The sequence below is a fragment of the Armigeres subalbatus genome, chromosome 3 (genome assembly GCF_024139115.2).
Source record: "Armigeres subalbatus isolate Guangzhou_Male chromosome 3, GZ_Asu_2, whole genome shotgun sequence".
Classification (NCBI taxonomy): domain Eukaryota; kingdom Metazoa; phylum Arthropoda; class Insecta; order Diptera; family Culicidae; genus Armigeres; species Armigeres subalbatus.
This window is the reverse complement of record NC_085141.1, coordinates 159,112,661-159,136,853: the sequence shown is the minus strand read 5'-3', so window position 1 is coordinate 159,136,853 and position 24,193 is coordinate 159,112,661. Positions and strand designations below refer to the sequence as shown.

The 24,193-nt window shown below is 42.3% G+C and overlaps 1 protein-coding gene across 1 annotated transcript in view; it reads right to left on the bottom strand.

Annotated features, from left to right (window-relative positions):
- The window catches only part of LOC134227874 (neuropeptide SIFamide receptor), a 580,289-nt gene that overhangs the window by 366,727 nt on the left and 189,369 nt on the right, over nt 1-24,193 (bottom strand). Inside the window, exon 2 of the mRNA XM_062709573.1 lies at nt 8,291-8,390. Coding sequence (XP_062565557.1) covers nt 8,291-8,390 — 100 coding nt within the window. The remainder of the gene's footprint in view (nt 1-8,290; nt 8,391-24,193) is intronic.

Genomic DNA, 24,193 nt, shown 5'->3' with positions numbered 1-24,193 from the left:
GAGCTCCCAGTAACGGTGCTTTAAAGGAGTGACTCCAGCAAGCACCTCCAGGCTCATGTTATGCGTCGAATGCATGCAGCCAAGGGCAATACGCAAACAACGATACTGAATTCGTTCCAATTTGATCAGGTGGCAATCAGCTGCTGAGAGGAAGCAGAAAGAGCTATACTCTAAAACAGAGAGAATAGTCGTTCTATAGAGTTTGATGAGGTCTTCCGGGTGAGCACCCCACCAGGTTCCGGAGATAGAACGTAGAAAATGGATCCTTTTCCGGCATTTTTGTATCAAATACTCAAAATGGAGTTTCCAAGTACATTTAGAATCAAACACGACCCCAAGGTATTTAGAAGATAAAGATTGGTTGATGTCATCATTCATTAGTTTTAGTTTCAGTTGAGCTGGGTACCGCTTCCTAGTAAACACAACCAACTGAGTTTTTTGCGGTGAAAACTCGATCCCCAAATGTCTGGCCCAAACAGTCAGATTATCTAAGGTACTTTGCAATGGTCCTTGCAAGACAGCTGCACATGGACCTCTTAGAGAGACCACGGCATCATCTGCAAGTTGTCTGAGCGTGCATTGTCCTTCCAAACAATTGTCAATATCTTTAACATAGAAATTATAAAACAAGGGACTTAAACATGATCCTTGGGGAAGGCCCATGTAGCTATTTCTGGAAGTTGTCAGAGTGCTGAGTGTGAAGTTCATTTGTTTTTCTGACAACAAATTATACAAGAAATTGTTAAAAATAACGGGTAATCCACTACTGTGCAGATTGTCTGACAGTACTTCTATGGAAACTGAATCAAAAGCGTCCTTAATATCCAAGAATACTGAAGCCAATTGCTCCTTGTGCGCAAAGGCCAGTTGTATATCTGAAGAAAGCAACGCTAGACAATCGTTTGTTCCTTTCCCTTTTCTAAATCCAAACTGAGTATTTGAAAGCAATGCATTTTCTTCGACCCAATGGTCGACTCTTGAAAGGATAATTTTCTCCAATAATTTTCTCATGCATGATAGCATGGCAATCGGTCGGTATGAATTTTGATTAGACGCTGGTTTCCCAGGCTTTTGAATAGCTATTACTTTGACCTGTCGCCTTTCAGGTGGCACAATGTTGTACTCCATGAAACAGTTGTACAGGTCAAGTAATCGTCTTTTTGCGATATCTGGGAGGTTTTTAAGAAGATTGAATTTGATGTTATCGCATCCCGGAGCAGAGTTATTCGATGAAAGAAGAGACATAGAAAGTTCCAGCATTGTGAATGGTCCACCCAAAGAACCGGGATCAGTGACTGATTCTCGAAATAGCGGTTCTGCTGGTACGGAATCTGGGCAGACCTTTTTTGCGAAGTTGAATATCCATCGATTGGAGTATTCTTCACTCTCATTGGTGAAAATGCGGTTCCGCATGTTGCGAGCCGTTTTCCAAAGTGTTGTCATTGAGGTTTCTCGTGATAGTCCCTCGACAAAACGTCGCCAGTAGCTACGTTTTTTTGCCTTGAGAAGATTTTTGAGTTTTCTTTCGAGCCTCAAATACTCTTCAAAAAGCTCTGACCTTCCGTGTTTACGGAAGGCCTTGAAGGCATCAGATTTCTCAGAATACAATTTAGTCCATTCATCATCCCATCCAGGAGTGGCTGGTCTTCTGATGACAGATGTACTTGGAACGCGTCGTTTCTGAGCTTCTAGTGCGCTTTTTTGAATCAACTCAATAAGGAATCGATATTCATCCAAAGGTGGAAGAGTATCAGTTGAGTCAATACCAATTTTTACCACCGATGCAAATTTTTGCCAGTCAATGTTCTTCGTGAGATCGAAAGGAATATTAACTGGCTCAGATTGTTGATAGCCACTCTTAATTGTGGTGACTATCGGCATATTGTCACTACCATGGGGATCTTGAATTACCTTCCACGTGCAATCTAATGATAGTGAATTTGAACATAAAGACAGATCAATACGGCTTTGTTGACCATTTGGTCCTATTCGAGTTACTTCACCAGTGTTCAAAATATTCAAATTGAAATCGTCACACAAATCATAGAAAATAGGCGTCATACGTTTTGCCCCATCCAATACCATGTGCGTTCATATCACCCAATATCAATACTGGAGATGATAGGAGGGAGACTGCGCTCCAAAAATGTCGACGATTAATAGAGGCGTTTGGAGGAATGTACACTGAAGCTATGCAAAGATCTTTATTCTTCACATTTACTTGGCATGCGACGATTTCTAAGCCGGGAACAGTCGGAATGGGAATTTTGTAGAAGTAGTAGCATTTTTTGATCCCCAAAAGAACGCCACCATAATGATCATCCCGATCTTGGCGAATAATATTAAAATCGTGGAAGTTGATTTCATCTTCAGAAGAAAGCCATGTTTCACAGAGTGCAAATATATCGCAATCGGAATTGCGAATCAAAAACTTGAACACGTCTAATTTATTTTTCAGACTATGACAGTTCCACTGCAGCACAGTGATTGTATCTGGGGGCAGCAGGGACTTTGTCCAAGGGCTTGACGACCCCTCCCCATGGCCACTGCGAGTTAGACCGGGACCATCGTCCCTAACCCCTAATCCCAAGGCGTCAAGCGACCCGTGCCGAGGGGATGCATGGCCAGGGGGGTGAAATAATAAGCTAGGCCTTTAACGGAGCCTGTGGGGTACCTGGGCACCCTCCACAGTAATTGTCCCTTACCGCGTTATGCTGGGCTCTGGCGTGGTGGACCTCTTTTCCCGAGCAACTCGTGGGACCAAAATGGAAAACCAAGTCAATTCTTCAATTAGTGGTAGTAGTGTAGGCGACAACCCCTTCGCAAGAGGTGGGTTGTTCAGGTCTCCGCCTAGGAGGCCAGAGGCAATAGTCGGCAGCTCAGTGCGCAGCGCCAGCGTGGGTCACTCAACCTTCCTCTCGGCTATGAAAACGCCGGAAGGGGTTATTGACGGCCCATGGCTTGTGAAGGCGATGAACCGCAAACGCGATGGGCTTTCGGCCTTCGAGGTGGCGACGGAACAGCTGGACGCCATCATCGACTTTGCGTCATCGAAGCATAATATCAGCAAGGACCTCAAGAGGAGCTTGCAGAAACTTCGAAAGTCGATGCTGGACGCCAAGCTGGAGAGGGCGGTCGGGACGGCCAAGTGTAAACCCGTGAAATCGGTGGAGTCGAGGTCTACCCAGACCGAGGCCCAAGGATTCGCGGACTCGGGCAAGGTCGAGTCGACCGAAGGCGTGCCAGCTAAGACGGTGGTGCCAAAGTCTACCCAGACTGAGGCTCAAGTATTTGCAGGTACGTCGGGGTGACTACTCCAACGGAGCAGACACAAAAACGGAGGAGACAGTCTCCAGGGGATGAGCTCCCTGGGGGCTGCTCCAAAACGCGGAGGGTTACTACCCCGAACAAGGGTAGTGGGGCTGGGAAGCTGAACCCCGGTTAGGTACCTCCAAATCGGGGGAGGAAGGACCTGGAAAGGTCCGTCCACTCCAGGCAAGACGGTGGTAAGGGGTTACGGCAGGCTGAAAGTTCTCAGCCGCACCAGACCAGGAAATAGAGGGAATGACGCCTCCTGGACCCTGGTCAAGAACAAGAGGAAACCGAAGACGTCAAGGGCCGAAAAGAAGGCCCAGGCGAATGAGGGTAGCAAGAAGTCTAGGGTAGGCGCCAATCGCTCCAGGGGCGATGCCCTAGTCATCACGGCGGACGAGGCTAAGTACTCGGATGTTTTGAAGGCGATGAGGAGTGACGTCAAGCTCGGTGAACTCGGCGCCGACGTACGTCGAATAAGACGTACCCGGATGGGCGAGATGATACTCGAGCTGAAGCGGGGCGTCTCGCAAAAGGGCGCCGAGAAGTTGGCGGAGGAGGTCCTAGGCGAGACGGTCAAGGTGAGGGCACTCACGACGGAGGTGAATCTAAGGGTTAAAGACCTGGACGAGATCACTGAAGTCGAAGAGCTCGTCACGGCACTGCGGCGACAGTGCGAAGTGGAGACGCCCACCGCAGCCGTTCGGCTACGGAAAGGTCCGGCAGGGACGCAGGTAGCATTGGTTCGGCTATCTGCAGCGGACGCCTCCAAGGTAGTCAAGTTAGGGAGCGTCAAGGTGGGATGGTCGGTATGCCCTGTGCGCATATACGAGCAACCCGAAGTTTGCTTCAAGTGCCTGGAACCGGGGCACCAGCAATGGGACTGCAAAGGCCCTGACAGAAGCAATCTCTGCCGACGCTGCGGATTGGAGGGACATAAGGCACAATGCTGCACGAACCCTCCCAATTGTTTGATTTGTTCCAGCAAAGCTGTGAACAGCAAGCACCCCATGGGGGCTCGATGTGCCCGGCGTTTAAGCGTGCTGCAAAATCAAAGTGCAGGTAAAGCAGCTGGCTTGCTCGGCTTCGCCCGAGTGTTTGGTGTGCGCAGGTTTAGAGGAAACGGCGGAACACGTGTTGTTCGTGTGCTCACGTTTTCGCGCAATGCGTGACCACATGCTTGCCACATGTGGTCTGGACACTACCCCGGACAACCTAGTTCGGAGGATGTGTAAAGACGAAGTTGGCTGGAACGCCGTTTTATCGGCTATCGCCCAAATCGTCTCGGAGCTACACAGAAGGTGGCGCGTGGACTCAAGGATGGCTAGTTCAGGCGCAAATAAGAGGTGGTCCAAGGGATCGGAGTCGGCTTTATGGGTCATACCGGTGGTCATGCTCTGTGGTCGAACTCGATCCTTTTATCGAACAAGTGGCCGCGCGAAGAACAACATGGTATCGTCGCTTTCGCGGCGTCGGTCAACCGGGCGGGTTCCGAGCCCGAGGACGGAAAGGGGTCCTCGTCAAGGCTGGGGCAGGCGTAGGCCTCGCGTCGGCAAGTCCCTCTGTGTGCTGGCGAATAGGCCCTATCGCAGAAAAGGTCAATTTGGGGTGCACGCGGCATCATCATCCTTGATACCAGTCGTGCAGAGCGAAGCACGCGCGAAGTCGACCCAGCCCACCTTCCGATGACATACGGCGGGGTAACGCCACCTGGAAAGCCGGCAATGCGCTCGCACGATACCATGGTGTTCTTCTGGTATCAAAGCGAGTCACGATGTTCGATGCTGCAAGGACACGCAGCTAACCTCGAGGGTGCGTCATGCACTGGCCCCCCTTTGAAGCATTACTTTCTGGTTGTACCGAAGGGACGATGGGCTTGGCGGCAATGGAAACGGTTTAGCTGGTCGGGGATGCAGCCCTGCCTCCCTCATTGGAGGTGGCCCCTAACCCAGCACTTCCTGGTCAACCCAGGATGTCTGTTGAGCAGATTCCCCCTCCATTGTTTAGGAAGAAAAAAAAAACAGTGATTGTATCTTGGGTATTGGCCGTATTATCCATCGAAAGATACAATTCCTGCAAGAAGGGGCCATGAAACAGTCAATTGCTTCAGATAACTTTCCACTGTTGGTATAAAAAGGTCAATGATAGGCCTCAATGAATTCGGAATATTGAATAAATTCAAAAAACGGTCCACAAGGCCCTTAAAGGAGATCAATCCTCGCTTGGACGGAATACTTTTACTAGAACTGCGAATTACTTTTTTTCTTTCGTTGATTCTCCTAGCCGGATGTTTCTTCGAAACATCGGATTTTGGCAATGGCGGGAATGCCTTACTGCAACTAGGATCAAAAGAAGCAGTAGGGACAGGTTGCTTCGGGATTTTAAATAATCCCCCATTACCTTCAGATTTTGCCAAGCTTTTATGGATGATTTTTGTTCTCTTGCGGCGCGATCCCGGGGAAGACGGTTGCTTCCTCTTTTCGGGCACGTGTACCTCCGCAGGATCATCCATATCGGCTGCGTCAGAGTCCAATTCATCAATGGATATGGAATCATAATAATCACTTACACGAACGGTGGTTGAAATAGCAGTCGATGCAGTGGCTGTGGCGGATGTGTCTTGCGACTTAACCATTTCCGCATACGACTGCTTGGAGCGCTGTACCAACGAGCGCTTCACTTTTTGTACACCGAGCATTCCTGCAAACCATGGGGAGGATTCAAACCACAATAAGCACATTTTGTTGCCTGTTGCTGGCAGGACTCCTCCCGATGCCTTTCAGAACATTTGCCACAACGTGGTTTGTTGTCACAAAACTCGGCAGTGTGACCAAGTTGTTTGCAATTGGTACAATTAAATACCCTTGGCATCATGTTTTCAATATCAACATATTTTGGGAGCATCGAACCGGCGAACGTCACCCGAAGCGAACCTGACTTGGAATATACCTTCTTTCCATCTACCGTGGCTGCTGAATGCAATTCCTTGCAGTCCAGAATATCCACGGTAGACTCCATTGCATTCTTTAGGCGGCCTTTTCCCGCAAGTACATCCTTGCAAGTCAGGCTCGCTGCGTTGATCACACCTTCAATTTCGACCTCCCGCGAGGGGACATAAACCATATATTCAACATTGTACGCCCTGTCGCCAGCAATTTCATTCGCCACCTGGTATGTAGGTGCGGTGATGCGTAGTTTGTTCCTGTTGATCTGGCTAAAATCAAGCTTCGGAAAACGACGCGTCAAATCTCGTTTAATGCCGAGAAAATCTAGGCTTTTTACTTTCTGCCGAAAGTAAACAACCCAAGGCCCAGGCGAAGCCGCATGGTACAATCGAGTGCGCCCTCCATCTTTAGCAGGCACATTGCCTTCTCCAGTCTCCGCCTCCATTCTCACCCCGCAAGGTGGAAGGATAATTTTGCTTATACTAACTTAAAACTAATAGCAAATTAGAAAAAAAACTTAAAAAAAAAACTAATTCGATTAATTCTAAGCAGTCCCACTCTGTATCAAACAGAAGGGAGAACAATAAAAAGTTTTGCCACTTATCTGCCCCTGCTGCTGTAGGTAGCAGCAGTAACAATAGCCTGCTTCACTGGCGTCGCCAGAAGCAGCTACTTCACTCGCCGACAGCGATCGCCTTGGATCCGTAGGTAGGAGCGCACCACACAATAGCCTTTTCACTACCGAACACAATCCGCGATGAGACACAGCACACACGTCTGGCTCGTTCGAACCTGGGACGGGACTTGCAAAGAGGAAAAAATGTAACTTCATCTGCAACCAGCAAGCGCTGTCACGAATTGTCAGATGCAACCAGCACCTTTTTGTGTAAAAGTATTGGTATCCCTCAAAAAGTATTCCGAATGATTTTGTTTTACGAGTACTTTTTCACTTTGAAAAGTATTCTAGAAAAGTCGGACAGCTTAATATTGAACTGTTATAAATACGTGTTTTATTTCCGATAGGAAAATCTTTATAAAAATAAGTTTACAAATCCGTAAATCACAAACACTTTTATTGTGCCCAGAAGATTCTACCCGGGATTTAGGTGAAACACTCAAGGAAACAGTTGAGAATCGATGATCAACTGTGATGAAAAGAAGAACAAGTGTCAAAACAAGGAAAAAGAAGCCGTCTTTGCAGGTCTCGTCTCAGGTTCGAACTATCGGCACGGAATGAAGAAGAATGTTTATATGGTTCAATTCATTATAGCTGCCAGAGGCAGTTAAAATGTAGTACATGTCTAGTAGACATGTACCAAAGAAAATGATGAAGACAGTGATCAAACACGGTGCACCGGAGGGTCATGTAGCCAAAGCACTTGATCTTTGTACAGTTTTGTGAAAACAACACGAAGTAAATAAAATGAATTTACCTGAAGTAGAAGTCAATTATCGTTGTCAGATCCTGCCAGATACACGCTGATTGAACTGTTCCCGATAAGAAAACGTATCAACCCGTAATCAAACAATATGCGACTTGTACTGGGTGGCGCAGAAGGCTAGGTACTTATACGATGCATCCAATCCATTCCCAGTTGATTGCCAACTAGCGAGAAAGGAATGCGCTACGAATTACCCGAGAGAACGGGGCAACATTCCAACTGTCACCGGTTCATCTGTTTCCTGCTTGTTATGTGGGGGTTCGGCATCAGGAGAACATCTCCTACCACAAGCCCCATTTCACGCACCGTTGAATGGCATCACAAACATGGACATTCTTCTCGGGAAGCTATGCCAGAACTTTGTCATCTGTTAGAGCGAAAAAGTAACAACAATCCAATAATGATGGTTGTGCTTGTGATGGAATGCTTTCCTCGCATATGTACGCTACTTGTTTGATCGGTTTATGGTGCGAGGAATGATGGTGCCTAATATTTATTTTTTGAAATTGTTTACTAAAATCTATTGGGAATTTCTGAGATGATTGGTATGATGCAACTATTTCCTCATTTGCACTGCCAGTATGTACTTACCGATCCAGCGAGACTGCTATCAAACTGTAAACAGAAGCTGCCACCGAGACTCCCTGTATATAAGGTACGGTTTTGCACATCAACCACCCAAGCATCCAGGCTGGAAATAAGAATGGAAAAATGAGATATTTTTAATGGGTCGTTTTGGAGTGTTGGGCTGATAAATGAAAATAAAATTTTATTAGTTTCATAAATGTGTCATAAATTTCAACAGTATTAGAATAATTCTAGTTATGCCCAGAGTGTATAGGTGCTTTATAACACTTCAGAAGTCAATGTACATTGTACAAGGTATCTCAAGCTTAGTGTTTTTGTTGTACTCTATTTGTTGTCTAGTGTAAGCATTTATCAATGGTCTGATACACATAGGCGTAACTAGAGTCTTAGTCTAGGTAGGGCATGGCTTAAGGGATTTATTTTTCGAAGTCGATGTAAGGCACTGCGCGCATGGGTTGCAATAGAAATTGTTTGACTAAATTTATCGCTCATTCATGCCGGAGCTAACACTACGAAATTCCCAAAAAAAAAAAAATAAACGGTTTTCCAATGATGCTGTGATTGCTCCAAACGCTGTCCGTGTCAACTTGCCTTCAGGGTTAGTTTGTATCTGAGACGAGACCTGCAAAGACGCTGCTTCTTTTCTCTTGTTTTGACACTTGTTCTTCTTTTCATCACAGTTGACCATCGAGTTTCAACTGTTTACTTGACTGTTTCACCTAAGCCCCAGGTGGACCCTTCTGAGCACAATAAAAGTGTATCCAATTCACGAAATAGTAAATTCATTTTCATAAGGATTTTTATACCGGGAACAAAACACAGGTTTATTACTGATTATTAACAAGCTAAACGGAAGGTTTGGAATACTCATTAAAGTAAAAAAGTCTTGGTAAAACAAAAATGATGTGGAATATTTTATTTGGGATACCAATACTTTCACTCAAAAAGCTGCTGGTTGCACCTGACAGTTCGTGACAGCAGTTGACTGGCAGCAGCTGAAGTTACATTTTTTCCTCTTTGCAGGTCTCGTCTCAGGTTTGTATTAGTCTTGTTCCATACAACTTAATGCAGATGAATGTATAATGGAATCATTTTCGCATTGTCTATAAATGGAATTTGATACGAGTGTATTTCTTAAAATTTATTAAGCTTTTCCATGATTTTCGAATTCAGCTTGAATGTTTTTTAAACGCTTTAGATGTGAAATAAATTTCATGAAATGTCAGCATAATCAATACAAGTATTCATGCGTTTCCAATATGTATGGGAATCCTGAGAATAACATTCGAAAATGTTTTGAAATATTTTCCCGATGAACAGAAATTCAGAATCGCAAAGCATTTAATGTATCACTAATAAAACGCGACGCGAGACAAGACATAACACTTATCGTTTTTACACTCGTTAACTAAGATTTAAAAAAATTACCTTTTACATCGACCGGTTTCGAGGGCAATGTTGCCCATCATAAGGAGTCAGGACAATGTCCAACTGACTACTTTTCGTACGTTGCTCGTACACGTTCGGTTGCAAACAAAATTAGGGAAGGTTTGTTTCGGTCAGGCCAAAAAGGTTGGATACGATGGGAGTATCGTCTTTATTCATCAGCTGTTCTTTGACATTCATGATGAACATTGACTCCCAAGCGTTGAGCGTTGTTTTTAAGGTGGTTATACAACAAAGCCACAAATCGGCCATCTTGGAAACCACGTGCTTTTTCTAGTAATTTTTCAAGAGCACGAATTGAGAGAACCACAACGCCCATGGGGATGAAACATCCGTAGATCGTTTGGCTACTCATGCTAAATAATCGACTTTAGTTTCAACATTGTGCAAAAATTATTACGCTAGATTTGAACTTTTGATAATAGGAGTAGAAAAGCGTGTGGTGAATTTCAAATTCACCACATGGCTTGATTGTATAATCACCTTAAGAGTTTCGATTTCTCCCAGTTTATGTTGTGGTCATAGTTTACTGCATGTACAGCCACGCTCGATTCGTTTGTTTTCTGTGATTCCACAGCATTTCTATGTTCTCTTAACCATACCTTTATTTTGCGGCGGTCTGACCGATGTAAACTGCAGAACAGTCATCACACATTCCACGCACTTCTACGCCAAGGGACCAAAATTTTAAACTGAAAATAAGGGTCCAATATCTTTAGGACACGAAAATGTATATATTGAATTATAAGAAAAACATTTGTTTCACTGAAAATTAGTTTGGGAACATATTTTAATAGCCAATCAAAATAGTAGACTTTTAGTATGAGAAATAGACTTTCTAATCTAATTTTTACAAATGTGCTCCATCGCACCTATTTGGGTTCAAATGTACTGATTAATACATGATAAAGTAGAGTTGACGATAGCCTTTTTGTGAGCCAATTGTATTGCTTCGAAAATTTTTGTTTTCTTAAAATTTTTGTACCTTGAAAACAGTGACATTGAAATGGTGTCGCGTTACGAAAATAGTCGCATAATTGATACTACACAAAAAGTACACACATTGGAAAAATAGAACTTCGGATTCTTCAAAGTTAATTGCCTATTTCCGGGGATTAAACCACCCGACTTGGACATTAATTTACAATGTTGTGAAAACTCATATGTGAATATGTGCATTATGTGGAAGATATTGATTTGGGAAATGTATTGGAGGTAACCACTTTCCCTTCGATGGCACTCGAACCCATGACCCTACAGTGCACTAGACTGGTGCTTTAACCAACTACGCTACAAAGGACTTCCGTCGGCCTTCGCGGCTACTGAACGAACTCGCGATTCCCAAATTGGACGCATAGTAAAATCACTCGCAATCCATTCCTCAAGCCAACACTTCCACATGTGTATAGGGACACGGCAGGTATTTTCGTCTGTTCGTCATAGTCTCGAAAACCAATCAAAAAACGCTTTTTTGTAAAACTCATACGTACCAAATCGTAAGCTCAGTAGAATCGTTCTACTATAGTGGAGTTCTAGCAAATGTACGTTGCTTTCGTTGGTTTTAGCCCCTACGACGTAGGACGGAAATACCTGCCGTGTCCCTAGTACACGTTCAAATTAGAGGAGCGTCCAATTTGAGAATCTCGAGCTCGTTCAGTAGCCGCTAGGTTGCGAAGGCCTACGGAGGTCCTTCGTAGCGTAGTTGGTTGAAGCACCAGTCTAGCGTACTGTAGGGTCATGGGTTCGAGTCCCATCAAAGGGAAAGTGGTCACCTTCAATACATTTTCCAAATCAATATCTTACACATAACGTACAATGCAATGCTTGTTTTCACAATTAGCCCTCTGCTAAATTTTAGTTTCTATTCTCTTCATACCTACTTGTGCTCGCTTGTGGTAGTATAATAGTATAATTTCCATGGAAATTGCCAAAAAATCACTTCAAATCAAGTCAATCAATACATAAAACATATTGGCTTAGTTTATTGTTCCTCAAAAGTAAGAAAATGATCTCCAGTTGTTTAACCATAATGCAGTTTCTTACTTGGTTTACATTTCCAATACAGTTGCACATCAATCATCATTTCAAATTTACTAAGTTTCGATTTTTCCAGCCCAAATAATAAGCGCAAATCCTCAAAAGAAACATCACTGACACATCTTCTGATAGCATGGATAAGTCGCATGGTGATAACATGAAGCACAAGACATTTCATGCAAGCTCGGTACCGAAATCATCTGTAAAGCATATCCTACCTTTCCGCAGCATTGATACATATGTAGCTGTAGCTCTTCGATGTCGACCGTCAAGAGAGCATTCATTATGCAAATTCGCGTGTGTGGGTTTCAATGTGAAGTACAATTCATTCCGTCCTCCTATACTTGTGAAAACCGCATGAGCTGCGACCAACATCTGTTCTTCCATGACAGGGTTGGATCTCTGGAAATCTACAGCCGATTTAATTGAACGTAATACAAACCAACTCTTCCGCTATTAATTGATTCGTTTAAGTAGGTTTTCACTGGTAGCTCAATCTTGACCTATATATACTTATTATTATCTTCTTCTATATACATAAACATGAATTTCTGTCTGTCTGACTCTTATAGACTCGGAAACTATACTGAACCGATCGGCGTCAAAATTTGAATGCGGGGATTTTTGGTACCGGGGAAGGTTCTCACGATGGTACGATGGCTCCCATACAAATGAAACACAAATTTCTGCATAACTCAAGAATTAAGGACAATCCTCGCGGAATCAAAAACGAAAATGTTTAAGGGCACCCCCTTCAAAACGGGAGCGTAGCTCAACTGTCGTTCCCATTATTCCAGCTTTGCGTGGAATAATAAAAATGACAGTTGTGCGTTGCTCTCGTTCTGAAGGGGGTGCCCTTGCAAACGCGAGTGCATCTAATTTGGATTCCGTGAGGATTGTCGTTAATCAAACAAATAGAACTGAATTTGGCTCGTGAAAATATTTTTTTTTACGTTTTCTCTTTAAAAAAAAACCCTGATCAATCCACATAGCGGTGATGGTGCCTTTCTCGTGCGTTATAAAAATAGTATTTTAGCCATTACGCCCATAGTCCGATCTGCCCAATTTTCAATAGGAAACAATGGTAGAGTATCCTGCGTCGAATGCAACTTGTTGCGAGTAAATCGGTTAAGGATATGTGCCTGAAAATGAGTGAGACATTTTTTTACTCAATTTTTCAATAAAAAAGTGGTATTTTGGCCATAACTTCCGAGCCCATAGTCCGATCTGACCAATTTTCAATAGGAAACAATGGCAAAGTGTCCTGCGTCGAATGCAACTTGTTGCGAGTAAATCGGTTAAGGATAAGTGCATGAAAAATGAGTGACATTTTTTTCTGTAATGAAAGTGGTATTTTGACCATAACTTCCGAGCCCATAGTCGGATCTGACCAATTTTCAATAGGAAACAATGGCAAAGTATTCTGCGTCGAATGCAAGTTGCGAGTAAATCGGTTAAGGATAAGTACCTGAAAAATGAGTGACATTTTTTTGGGTGGGTGCGCACAGACACACACACACACACACACACACACACACACACACACACACACACACACACACACACACACACACACACACACACACACACACACACACACACACACACACACACACACACACACACACACACACACACACACACACACACACACACACACAGACATCACCTCAATTCGTCGAGCTGAGTCGATCGGTATATAACACTATGGGTCTCCGGGCCTTCTATAAAAAGTTTGTTTTTGGAGCGATCATATAGCCTTTACCGTATACTTAGTATACAAGAAAGGCAAAAAGTATTTTTACAATAACTTCCGATCCCATAGTCCGATCTGACCAATTTTCAATAGGAAATAATGAGACACTTTTCTGCGTCGAATGCAACTTGTTGCGAGTGAATCTGTTAAGGATAAGTGCCCGAAAAATGAGTGACACTTTTCTACGTGATTATTCAGTAAAAAAAAGTATTTTGGCCATAACTTCCGATCCCATAGTCCGATCTGACCAATTTTCAATAGGAAACAATGGGACATCATTCTGCGTCGAATGCAACTTGTTGCGAGTAAATCTGTTGAGGATAAGTGCCCGAAAAATGAGTGACACTTTTTCACGCGATTATTCCGTAAAAAAAGTATTTTGGCCATAACTTTCGATCCCATAGTCCGGTATAGCCAATTTTCAATAGGAAACAATGAGAAACTTTTCTGCGTCGAATGCAACTTGTTGCGAGTAAATCTGTTAAGGATAAGTGCCCGAAAAATGAGTGACACTTTTTCACGCGATTATTCCGTAAAAAAAGTATTTTGGCCATAACTTTCGATCCCATAGTCCGGTCTGGCCAATTTTCAATAGGAAACAATGAGAAACTTTTCTGCGTCGAATGCAACTTGTTGCGAGTAAATCGGTTGAGGATAAGTGCCCGAAAAATGAGTGACACTTTTCTACGTGATTATTCAGTAAAAAACCCAGATTAATCCACCTAGCGGCGATGGTGCCTTTCTCGTGCATCGTAAAATGTACTGATAAAATCACATAGGAAAGGTCAAAAAAGCACTTTAGGGGGATAGATCGCATATTTTCTATCATTTTGCATGTTTTTGCATTAATTACTATGCATTTCCACCATTCTTGAAAAAAAAAATTTTTCGATTTTGAAATTTTTTTTCCAAGGGGGGACCCTTGGGAAAAAACAATGATTTTTCAATAATTCCGAAATGCAATGTCCGATCAGGCCAATTTTCAATAGCAAACAATGGGACCGCATTCCCCGTCGAATGCAACTTGTTGCGAGTAAATCGGGTAATGCTAAGTTCCAAAAAGTGTGTCTACAAAATTTGTACACATACACACATACACACACACACATACATACACACAAACAGACATCACCTCAATTCGTCGAGCTGAGTCGATTGGTATATAACACTATGGGTCTCCGAGCCTTCTATAAAAAGTTCGGTTTTGGAGCAGTAATTATAGCCTTTACGTATACTTAGTATACGAGAAAGGCAAAAAAGTATTTTGGCCATAACTTCCGATCCCATAGTCCGATCTGACCAATTTTCAATAGGAAACAATGGGACATCATTCTGCGTCGAATGCAACTTGTTGCGAGTACATCTGTTAAGGATAAGTGCCCGAAAAATGAGTGACACTTCTTCACGCGATTATTCCGTAAAAAAAGTATTTTGGCCATAACTTTCGATCCCATAGTCCGGTCTGGCCAATTTTCAATAGGAAACAATGGGACAGGATTCTGCGTCGAAAACAACTTGTTGCGAGCAAATCGTTTAAGGATAAATGCCTGAAAAATGAGTGACATTTTTTAATCAATTTTTCTATAAAAGAGGGGTATTTTGGCCATAACTTCCGATCCCATAGTTCGATCTGACCAATTTTCAATAGGAAACAATGGTAGAGTATTCTGCGTCGAATGCAACTTGTTGCGAGTAAATCGGTTAAGGATAAGTGCCTGAAAAAGGAGTGACACTTTTTTTTACTCAATTTTTCAATAAAAAAGTCGTATTTTGGCCATAACTTCCGAGCCCATAGTCCGATCTGACCAATTTTCAATAGGAAACAATGGCAAAGTGTCCTGCGTCGAATGCAACTTGTTGCGAGTAAATCGGTTAAGGATAAGTGCATGAAAAATTAGTGACATTTTTTTCTGTAATGAAAGTGGTATTTTGACCATAACTTCCGAGCCCATAGTCGGATCTGACCAATTTTCAATAGGAAACAATGGCAAAGTGTCCTGCGTCGAATGCAAGTAAAAGTTGCGAGTAAATCGGTTAAGGATAAGTACCTGAAAAATGAGTGACATTTTTTTGGGTGGGTGCGCACAGACACACACACATACACACACACACACACACACACACACACACACACACACACACACACACACACACACACACACACACACACACACACACACACACACACACACACACACACACACACACACACACACACACATACACACAGACATCACCTCAATTCGTCGAGCTGAGTCGATCGGTATATAACACTATGGGTCTCCGGGCCTTCTATAAAAAGTTTGTTTTTGGAGCGATCATATAGCCTTTACCGTATACTTAGTATACAAGAAAGGCAAAAAGTATTTTTACAATAACTTCCGATCCCATAGTCCGATCTGACCAATTTTTAATAGGAAATAATGAGACACTTTCCTGCGTCGAATGCAACTTGTTGCGAGTCTGTTAAGGATAAGTGCCCGAAAAATGAGTGACACTTTTTTACGCGATTATTCAGTAAAAAAAAGTATTTTGGCCATAACTTCCGATCCCATAGTCCGATCTGACCAATTTTCAATAGGAAACAATGGGACATCATTCTGCGTCGAATGCAACTTGTTGCGAGTAAATCTGTTAAGGATAAGTGCCCGAAAAATGAGTGACACTTTTTCACGCGATTATTCCGTAAAAAAAGTATTTTGGCCATAACTTTCGATCCCATAGTCCGGTCTGGCCAATTTTCAATAGGAAACAATGAGAAACTTTTCTGCGTCGAATGCAACTTGTTGCGAGTAAATCTGTTAAGGATAAGTGCCCGAAAAATGAGTGACACTTTTTCACGCGATTATTCCGTAAAAAAAGTATTTTGGCCATAACTTTCGATCCCATAGTCCGGTCTGGCCAATTTTCAATAGGAAACAATGAGAAACTTTTCTGCGTCGAATGCAACTTGTTGCGAGTAAATCTGTTGAGGATAAGTGCCCGAAAAATGAGTGACACTTTTCTACGTGATTATTCAGTAAAAAAAGTATTTTGGCCATAACTTCCGATCCCATAGTCCGATCTGACCAATTTTCAATAGGAAACAATGGGACATCATTCTGCGTCGAATGCAACTTGTTGCGAGTAAATCTGTTAAGGATAAGTGCCCGAAAAATGAGTGACACTTCTTCACGCGATTATTCCGTAAAAAAAGTATTTTGGCCATAACTTTCGATCCCATAGTCCGGTCTGGCCAATTTTCAATAGGAAACAATGGGACAGGATTCTGCGTCGAAAACAACTTGTTGCGAGCAAATCGTTTAAGGATAAATGCCTGAAAAATGAGTGACATTTTTAATCAATTTTTCTATAAAGAGGGGTATTTTGGCCATAACTTCCGATCCCATAGTTCGATCTGACCAATTTTCAATAGAAAACAATGGTAGAGTAACCTGCGTCGCATGCAACTTGTTGCGTGAAAATCGGTTAAGGATAAGTTCCTAAAAAATGAGGGACATTATTTTTAGGTTCATGCGCTCAAGCACACACACACACACACACACACACACACACACATACACAGACATCACCTCAATTCGTCGAGCTGAGTCGATCGGTATATAACACTATGGGTCTCCGGGCCTTCTATAAAAAGTTTGTTTTTGGAGCGATCATATAGCCTTTACGTATACTTAGTATACGAGAAAGGCAAAAAGTATTTTGGCCATAACTTTCGATCCCATAGTCCGATCTGGTCAATTTTCAATAGGAAATAATGGGACACAATTCTGCGTCGAATGCAACTTGTAGCGAGGAAATCGGTTGAGGATAAGTGCCCGAAAAATGAGTGACACTTTTTTACGCGATTATTTCGTAAAAAAAGTATTTTGGCCATAACTTTCGATCCCATAGTCCGATCTGGCCAATTTTCAATAGGAAACAATGGGACACAATTCTGCGTCGAATGCAACTTGTTGCGAGGAAATCGGTTGAGGATAAGTGCCCGAAAAATGAGTGACACTTTTTTACGCGATTATTCCGTAAAAAAAGTATTTTGGCCATAACTTCCGATCCCATAGTCCGATCTGGTCAATTTTCAATAGGAAATAATGGGACACAATTCTGCGTCGAATGCAACTTGTAGCGAGGAAATCGGTTGAGGATAAGTGCCCGAAAAATGAGTGACACTTTTTTACGCGATTATTTCGTAAAAAAAGTATTTTGGCCATAATTTCCGATCCCATAGTCCGATCTGGCCAATTTTCAATAGGAAACAATGGGACACAATTCTGCGTCGAATGCAACTTGTTGCGAGTAAATCGGTTGAGGATAAGTGCCCGAAAAATGAGTGACACTTTTGCTACATTTTGGTACGTGGGTGCGCACAGACGAACACACATACACACACACACACATACACACAGACATCACCTCAATCCGTCGAACTGAGTCGATCGGTATATAACACTATGGGTCTCCGAGTGTCCTATAAAAAGTTTGTTTTTGGAGTGATCATATAGCCTTTACCGTATACTTAGTATACGAGAAAGGCAAAAATGATCGCAAAGCAAACGTTACTCACTTTGAAGAAAATTTCCAGTTCCCATAATCAATCAACCCTGTTCAAGAGCACCCTGGGAAACATAACCACCATTTACCACCAAGAATTGAACTTCTTGAATTTTCTTCTATTGTTTGATTGCACATTTACAGTTTCGGAATGACATCCGGCATTCCATTGGCACTGTCGGATTTATTTGCGAACACTTCATGTGGGACCACTTACATTATATATGGCTTCATAAGTACCTATCGTCACGGTATTTCGCGGCAACAACGGTTGAACTTCTCGCCTTTGGTTATGCAACAACTATGGCAGCAGATGTAAGGAGAGGGTACCGAATCAAATGCAGCGCAACGCTTCACTGACCTCATAATCTCATATACGAAGCTTCATATTGTGTATCCGGAATAAATTTATACCGCTTTTTATACCGAAGTTGGATTTTTCTCCAGATACAGGCAACTTTCCCAACTTCGGAAGTAGTGCGCTGGACTCGCCTAAAGATGCGCTAAACAACGCATCAATTAGTTTGACAAATAAAACTTCGGAAGAAAGTTCGGTTCAAGTCCCGACTTCCGAATTCTAACTTGGTGCTACGCCGACAATACCAGTTGCTGTTATCGAGTTCGTCACTCTTGCTCGAAAAGAGATGACGACTGCAAGGTGTACAATGTTTTATGAATGTTGAACAATGTTTTATGATTATTATGTATTACACAGAGATTATTGTAATATACAAAGCTCAATTACTTGATTCAAGATGTGATTTTATAATTTGCTGAAGTACCTACTTTTTTATTGGTTTAAATAGGAATATTAGATTGTATCCGAGACACAATAGTGAAAAACGTGAATAGTGCAAGGTTAAGGTTCTGGGTAAAGTGTTCAATATTTAATATGATACTCATACTCATACTCAAATGAAGAAACTTACGTAAATAGAGTAGTTCGCGTAGAAGGGGGATTTGAAAGTCATGGGACAAAAAAAAATTCAACTCTGAAGTGGAACGGACGATGAGCGACATCGTTATAGGGGTTCGGATCAAGATAATTAAATATTAGAATTAATGAGATGAGTGTAAAACTTCTGCGTAAGAATAAATGCTTTTTAGGGGCTGTCCATATACCACGTGGACAGGTTTTGTTCAGTTTAAGATACCCCCCTCTTCCAGCGTGAAAAACTGCTCATATAAATTTTCAAAAATTTGTATGAACCGTGGACATTCGCCATACACCCCTTCCCACCTAGACTGTCCATTAGAGAGATTCAAATTTTGACGTTTTTGCCCCCGATGCTTAAACGATTGCATTTGCCATTTCAATAATCCTCCTAAATTTTTTAACTAATTTGGATCTAATTTGAGTGAGCACGCGCAGTTTGAAGTTTATATGAAAATTACTATGAAAACAGTAACCTTGATGCAAAACCGTTTCCTAACGCTTCTTATCAAGTTCTAAAAACATATGAGTACATTGGCAACAAAGAAAATTTTACCAGAAAACAGGTCGTCTTTGTTGAGAAACTATTTGATGCTTGCAAGACCAGTTATTAAGGGAATACTGAATCGTTGGAAATTTAATTTAACACGTAAAAGAATAACATCAATATCAGTAATGAGCATTTTTGTTTTCTCCATAACTTTGCTTCCAAACAACAAATCGCTTTGCAACAACAATTGCCTTGCAGCTTAAGAAGTATTCTATGTAGTCAATGTGTTGATTATAGATGAATAGTTCATGGGCCACCTCACGGAACGGTATTTCACATACGGGTTGATTTTCACAATAATTTCCATACAAACTTTAAATAACGTGTGTACAATCAAATTACATCAAAATTTGTTAAAAATTTAGGAGGATTATTAAAATGACAAATGCAATCGTTTATGCATCGGTCCAGCATGGGAGGTCCAGCTTGCTTCATACTTTGTTTTAGTAAAAGTGGGGGAGGGGTGGGTACAACCAAATGTTTTATGTTAAATTGGTTTTAAATGTTTTTGACTATCTCATACAACAATGATTTTTTAGAATTTTTTTTATAGTTTTTTACCCAATCAAATAATTTCTTCAATCTATTATCCTTTTTGATTTTTTACATATTAAGAGTTTGAAAATTCTTATTCAATGCTGACTTATTGCAGTTTTTAAATTTTCAGGGATAAATTTCTATTTTCCGTGTAACGAGTTAGATAAATATTTTTAGTGTAACAATCACCCATTAACCTTCTATTGCAGCGGTTCTCAACCTTTTTCTTGAGAGGTACCCCTTCGAACTTTTGCATTAATTTAGGTACCCCCTATGTTTTTTTTGCTGTAAATCTTAAGAAATATGAAAAATGATCCTGAAAACTAACGAAATTATGGCTCTCCAAAAACTTTTCTGAAATTTTCATTTTGTTTGAAACTTTCCAATTCAAATTAAGTTCATACATCAAGCATCTTACAGAACTTTTTTGACTATTGCAGGCTTCCGAGCGTATTAAAAAGAGGCTTCCGAGCATCTTGAAACTAGGATTCCGCGCCTTTTCCGAGACAACCTTCCGAGCCTTTGAAGAAAGGCTTCCGAGTCTCTTGAAAGGCGGTTTTCGAGCTACTTAAAAGTAGGCTTCCGAGCATCTTGAAAGGACGCCTCTAAGCTGCTTGAACGTATGCTTCCAAGCCTCTTGAAAGAAGGCTTCTAAACCCCTTCAAGGGTAGTAGGCTTTCGAAAGGAAGCTTTCGGGCCTCTTGAAAGGAGGCTTCCGACCCTCATGGAAGGAGGCTTCCGAGCCTCTTGAAAGGAGGCTTCCGAGCCTCTTGAAAGGAGGCTTCCGACCCTCATGGAAGGAGGCTTCCGAGATTTGTGGAGTCCGTGTGCTCACCAAGGCCCGCCCTTCGGGGTAGCGAAATGAAGTAAGTACAGTGAAGCGAAAAGCGAACTGTCGATCGGCAATTAATCTACGGTGCTCCAAAACGTGCTAAACTTTACGGATCGTTCGGAGCGTGCCGGATTGGAACCGAAGGTAGGGGTTCATTTCATCACGGGCAGTCGTAGCCGTAAAAAGCGAAGCCGTGCGGAGATACATTGGCCCTTGTCCGAAGGAAAAGATCAACCAGGGAAGCGTGACACCCGTCGACGCAGCTCTGTCGAGAAAATCGGAGGCCTTTCGTGCAGCCGCCACCCACTTCGCAACTTTAGTTCGGCCATATTTGCACGGGCTCATCAGTTGCGCGCTATCCTGCAGCTAGGCGATTCTTCTGTCGCCGCCATCGCCATAAACAGGTTCGACCCCACCTTTTCGAACCGGTTCGCCGCCATCGCGCCGATGAAACCCAGCAAGTCGACGAAGAAAAAAACCTGCCCAGGTATGTGACTAGTGTGTAGACATGGCCATGATCTAGAACCGTTTCCATTTCCGTATCAACCCGAAATATGTGTTCAACCCGAAGCAAATAAAACCAATGAATTTTCGAGAAAGAAGATTGAGTAGTTCTGTTTAAGTTTTTTAATTGGAGTAATTGCTGAGAGATCATTCCGTCCCGTTTCGTTGTCTACGTCGATCATTCGCTTCGCATAATTTCTGCCGGGATTTGTTAGCGGGTTGGAAGAGTTTGAGAGTTTCAAGTGGGAGTAAAATCAATTGGGATGTGGTCACATGACGCAAAGCGTAACTTTTTGATTTTAGCCAGTGACCGTTCAAGTGACCCCTGAGGAGAGAAGTCTAGAAGTAGTCGGGCAAAACAACTCGACCGGTGGTCTTTCGGTTGGTCTTAAGCATGATCTGATAAGTAATCGAGCCATAAAATGGTTTGACTACGAACCGGTCATCCTGGAACAGGTTCACGTGGGGCCTAAAGTGGCCACAAACTCATTTTGAGGAAACCCTGGCAATATGAAATTGTTTCGAGAGCATTATATGATAAGTAATTGGACCATAGGATGGTTTGACAATGAACCGGTCATCGTGGAATAAGTTCCCGTGGGGCCTAAAGTGGCCTCAAACTCATTCTGAGAAAACCCTGGCAATATAGATATCAAAGTTCATGAAACTGTTTCGGAAGCATGATCTGATAAGTAATTGGACAATAGGGTGGATTGACAGTGGATGGGTATCAGAATTTATGAAATTGTCTCGGAAGCATGATCTTTTGGGTTATTAGGCCATAACATGGTTTGCCAACGGACCGGTCATTCTCAAACAGGTTTCCGTGAGGCCCCTCATTGAGCATGAGCTTGCTTGAGCTTATTTGACTGCCCGTAGTTGCGTAGTAGTTGCTATTCCATTAAGACCAAACCAGCTGTTCTTGCACGGAGAACCAACAGATGTTTGCTTGGGGCTAGCACTCATCTTCAATATACAAGTACTGGTAATCTCATTTGTTAGGTCATACTGGCGCCAGCCACGTCAGAATGCAAGCCAGGGGAGGAAAGGGGGAAATGATGATGTAATCACTCGCCCACTGCAACCGAATATACCTCTGCATTTGCCACGAGTTCATACGGAATTTATTGAAATTTTTTAGTTAGGTTCGAAAGGCAGAGGTTCGTCTTGGTTAACGAGCTGCCAATGTTATAGATAGAAGAAAGCGAATGATGGAATTTCTTATTGGATGTAGGAAACGGGCTTTTTAGTTCATTTCCAATTCTAGCTACTGCTAGAATAGTCAAGTTGAAGGTATAGGATAGAAATGGAAACGGTATGGAAGTCCATTTCCAGTTCTAGCGATTGCTAGAACATGAGAAATATAGAGAAAGATGCAAAGTAGGAGAATGGAACGGACCTGGGATTGAACCTACGACCTTCTGCGTATGAGGCAGAAGTAGTAGCCATATGACTACCAAGCCCGTCAGGTTTCAGTGGGGCCCCTCATTTGGAAGAAACTCCCTCCCTGTCCCTCCAAGCCACGTGGATTCTTTTTCGCAAATTTCATATCAATTTGTCCATTTCGAAACATATGCTGTGCATATGCACAGCCAAGATATTTAACAAAAAAATGGTTTTCGTACGGCCGAGTTGCCGAATAATAAGCAATTAATTAGAAAACATGTTTCCGGAACAATTCCAAGAGTTTTGATACCCATATTTCCAGGGTTTCTTCAGAATGAATTTGCGGCCACTATATGGCCCACGGGAACCTATTCCGGGATGTCCGATCCGAGTCCATATGATCAGATGGTCTTAATACGTTGGGAAGTCATAATCCTCGAATTTTCTACGAAACTGGTAACTCAGGATACAAGTAATCATCATTTGGATTCTATAAGATCAACTTCTCCATTTTTGAGACATGGTCTAGCAAATCCGGAACTCCGGTGACCAGGTAATCCGGATCGGTCCTATGTGACGTGGATCGAATAGAGGATTCATTTTTGAATGCATAGCAAACGAAATCGTCCAAATCGGTTGAAAATTGACGAAGTTATGGTCATACCAAAATGTGGGTACCCGGTTACCCTGTCGGTACGTTACGGGATAAAAATATTAAGAAGCCCCTCCCCAAGCCCCCCCTTACTGGATTTTCATTTTCATACCACCCAAACCTGAATTTTGCCGAGTTTGAAGATGTCACGGAGTTTCAATTTCCTGCGATGTTTAGAACCCTAAAAAAAATTCACTTGCAAAAGAAAAAGGTACCCTGTCGGTAACAAAAGGGTTAAAAGTAGGATGTTTTGGATTTCTTTTTCAAACGTGGATTCCTTCTTTAAACGTGGCCGCTTGTTCGGTGTTAGGCAATGGTAGATGTGATCTCTTTTTTTAAAAGTAGGAGTTTGCTCAGAATAAGGCCAGAATAAGGTCTTTTAAAAGTGGGTGTTTTCTTGGAATGAGGCAATGGTGAATGTGATTCTTTCTTTAAAAGTAGGCGTTTGACCAGTTTGATGCAATGTTGGATTTTATACATTCTTCAAAAGTTTTTTTAGTTTTGTTTAGCATCAATCAACGAGCAATGAGATTCTTTTTTTGGAAGTAGCCGTTTGCCTGAATTGATGGATGTTGTCCTCTCCTCGGAAGTAGTTTGCGTTGTTTCATTTGGCTATCATTTTCTAGAATTTCTAACATCAGTCTATTTTTTTATAACATATCCTCACTCTACTTTGTCTATGTGAAAAAATACCATCGAATAACCCTTTCCCTTTCAATGT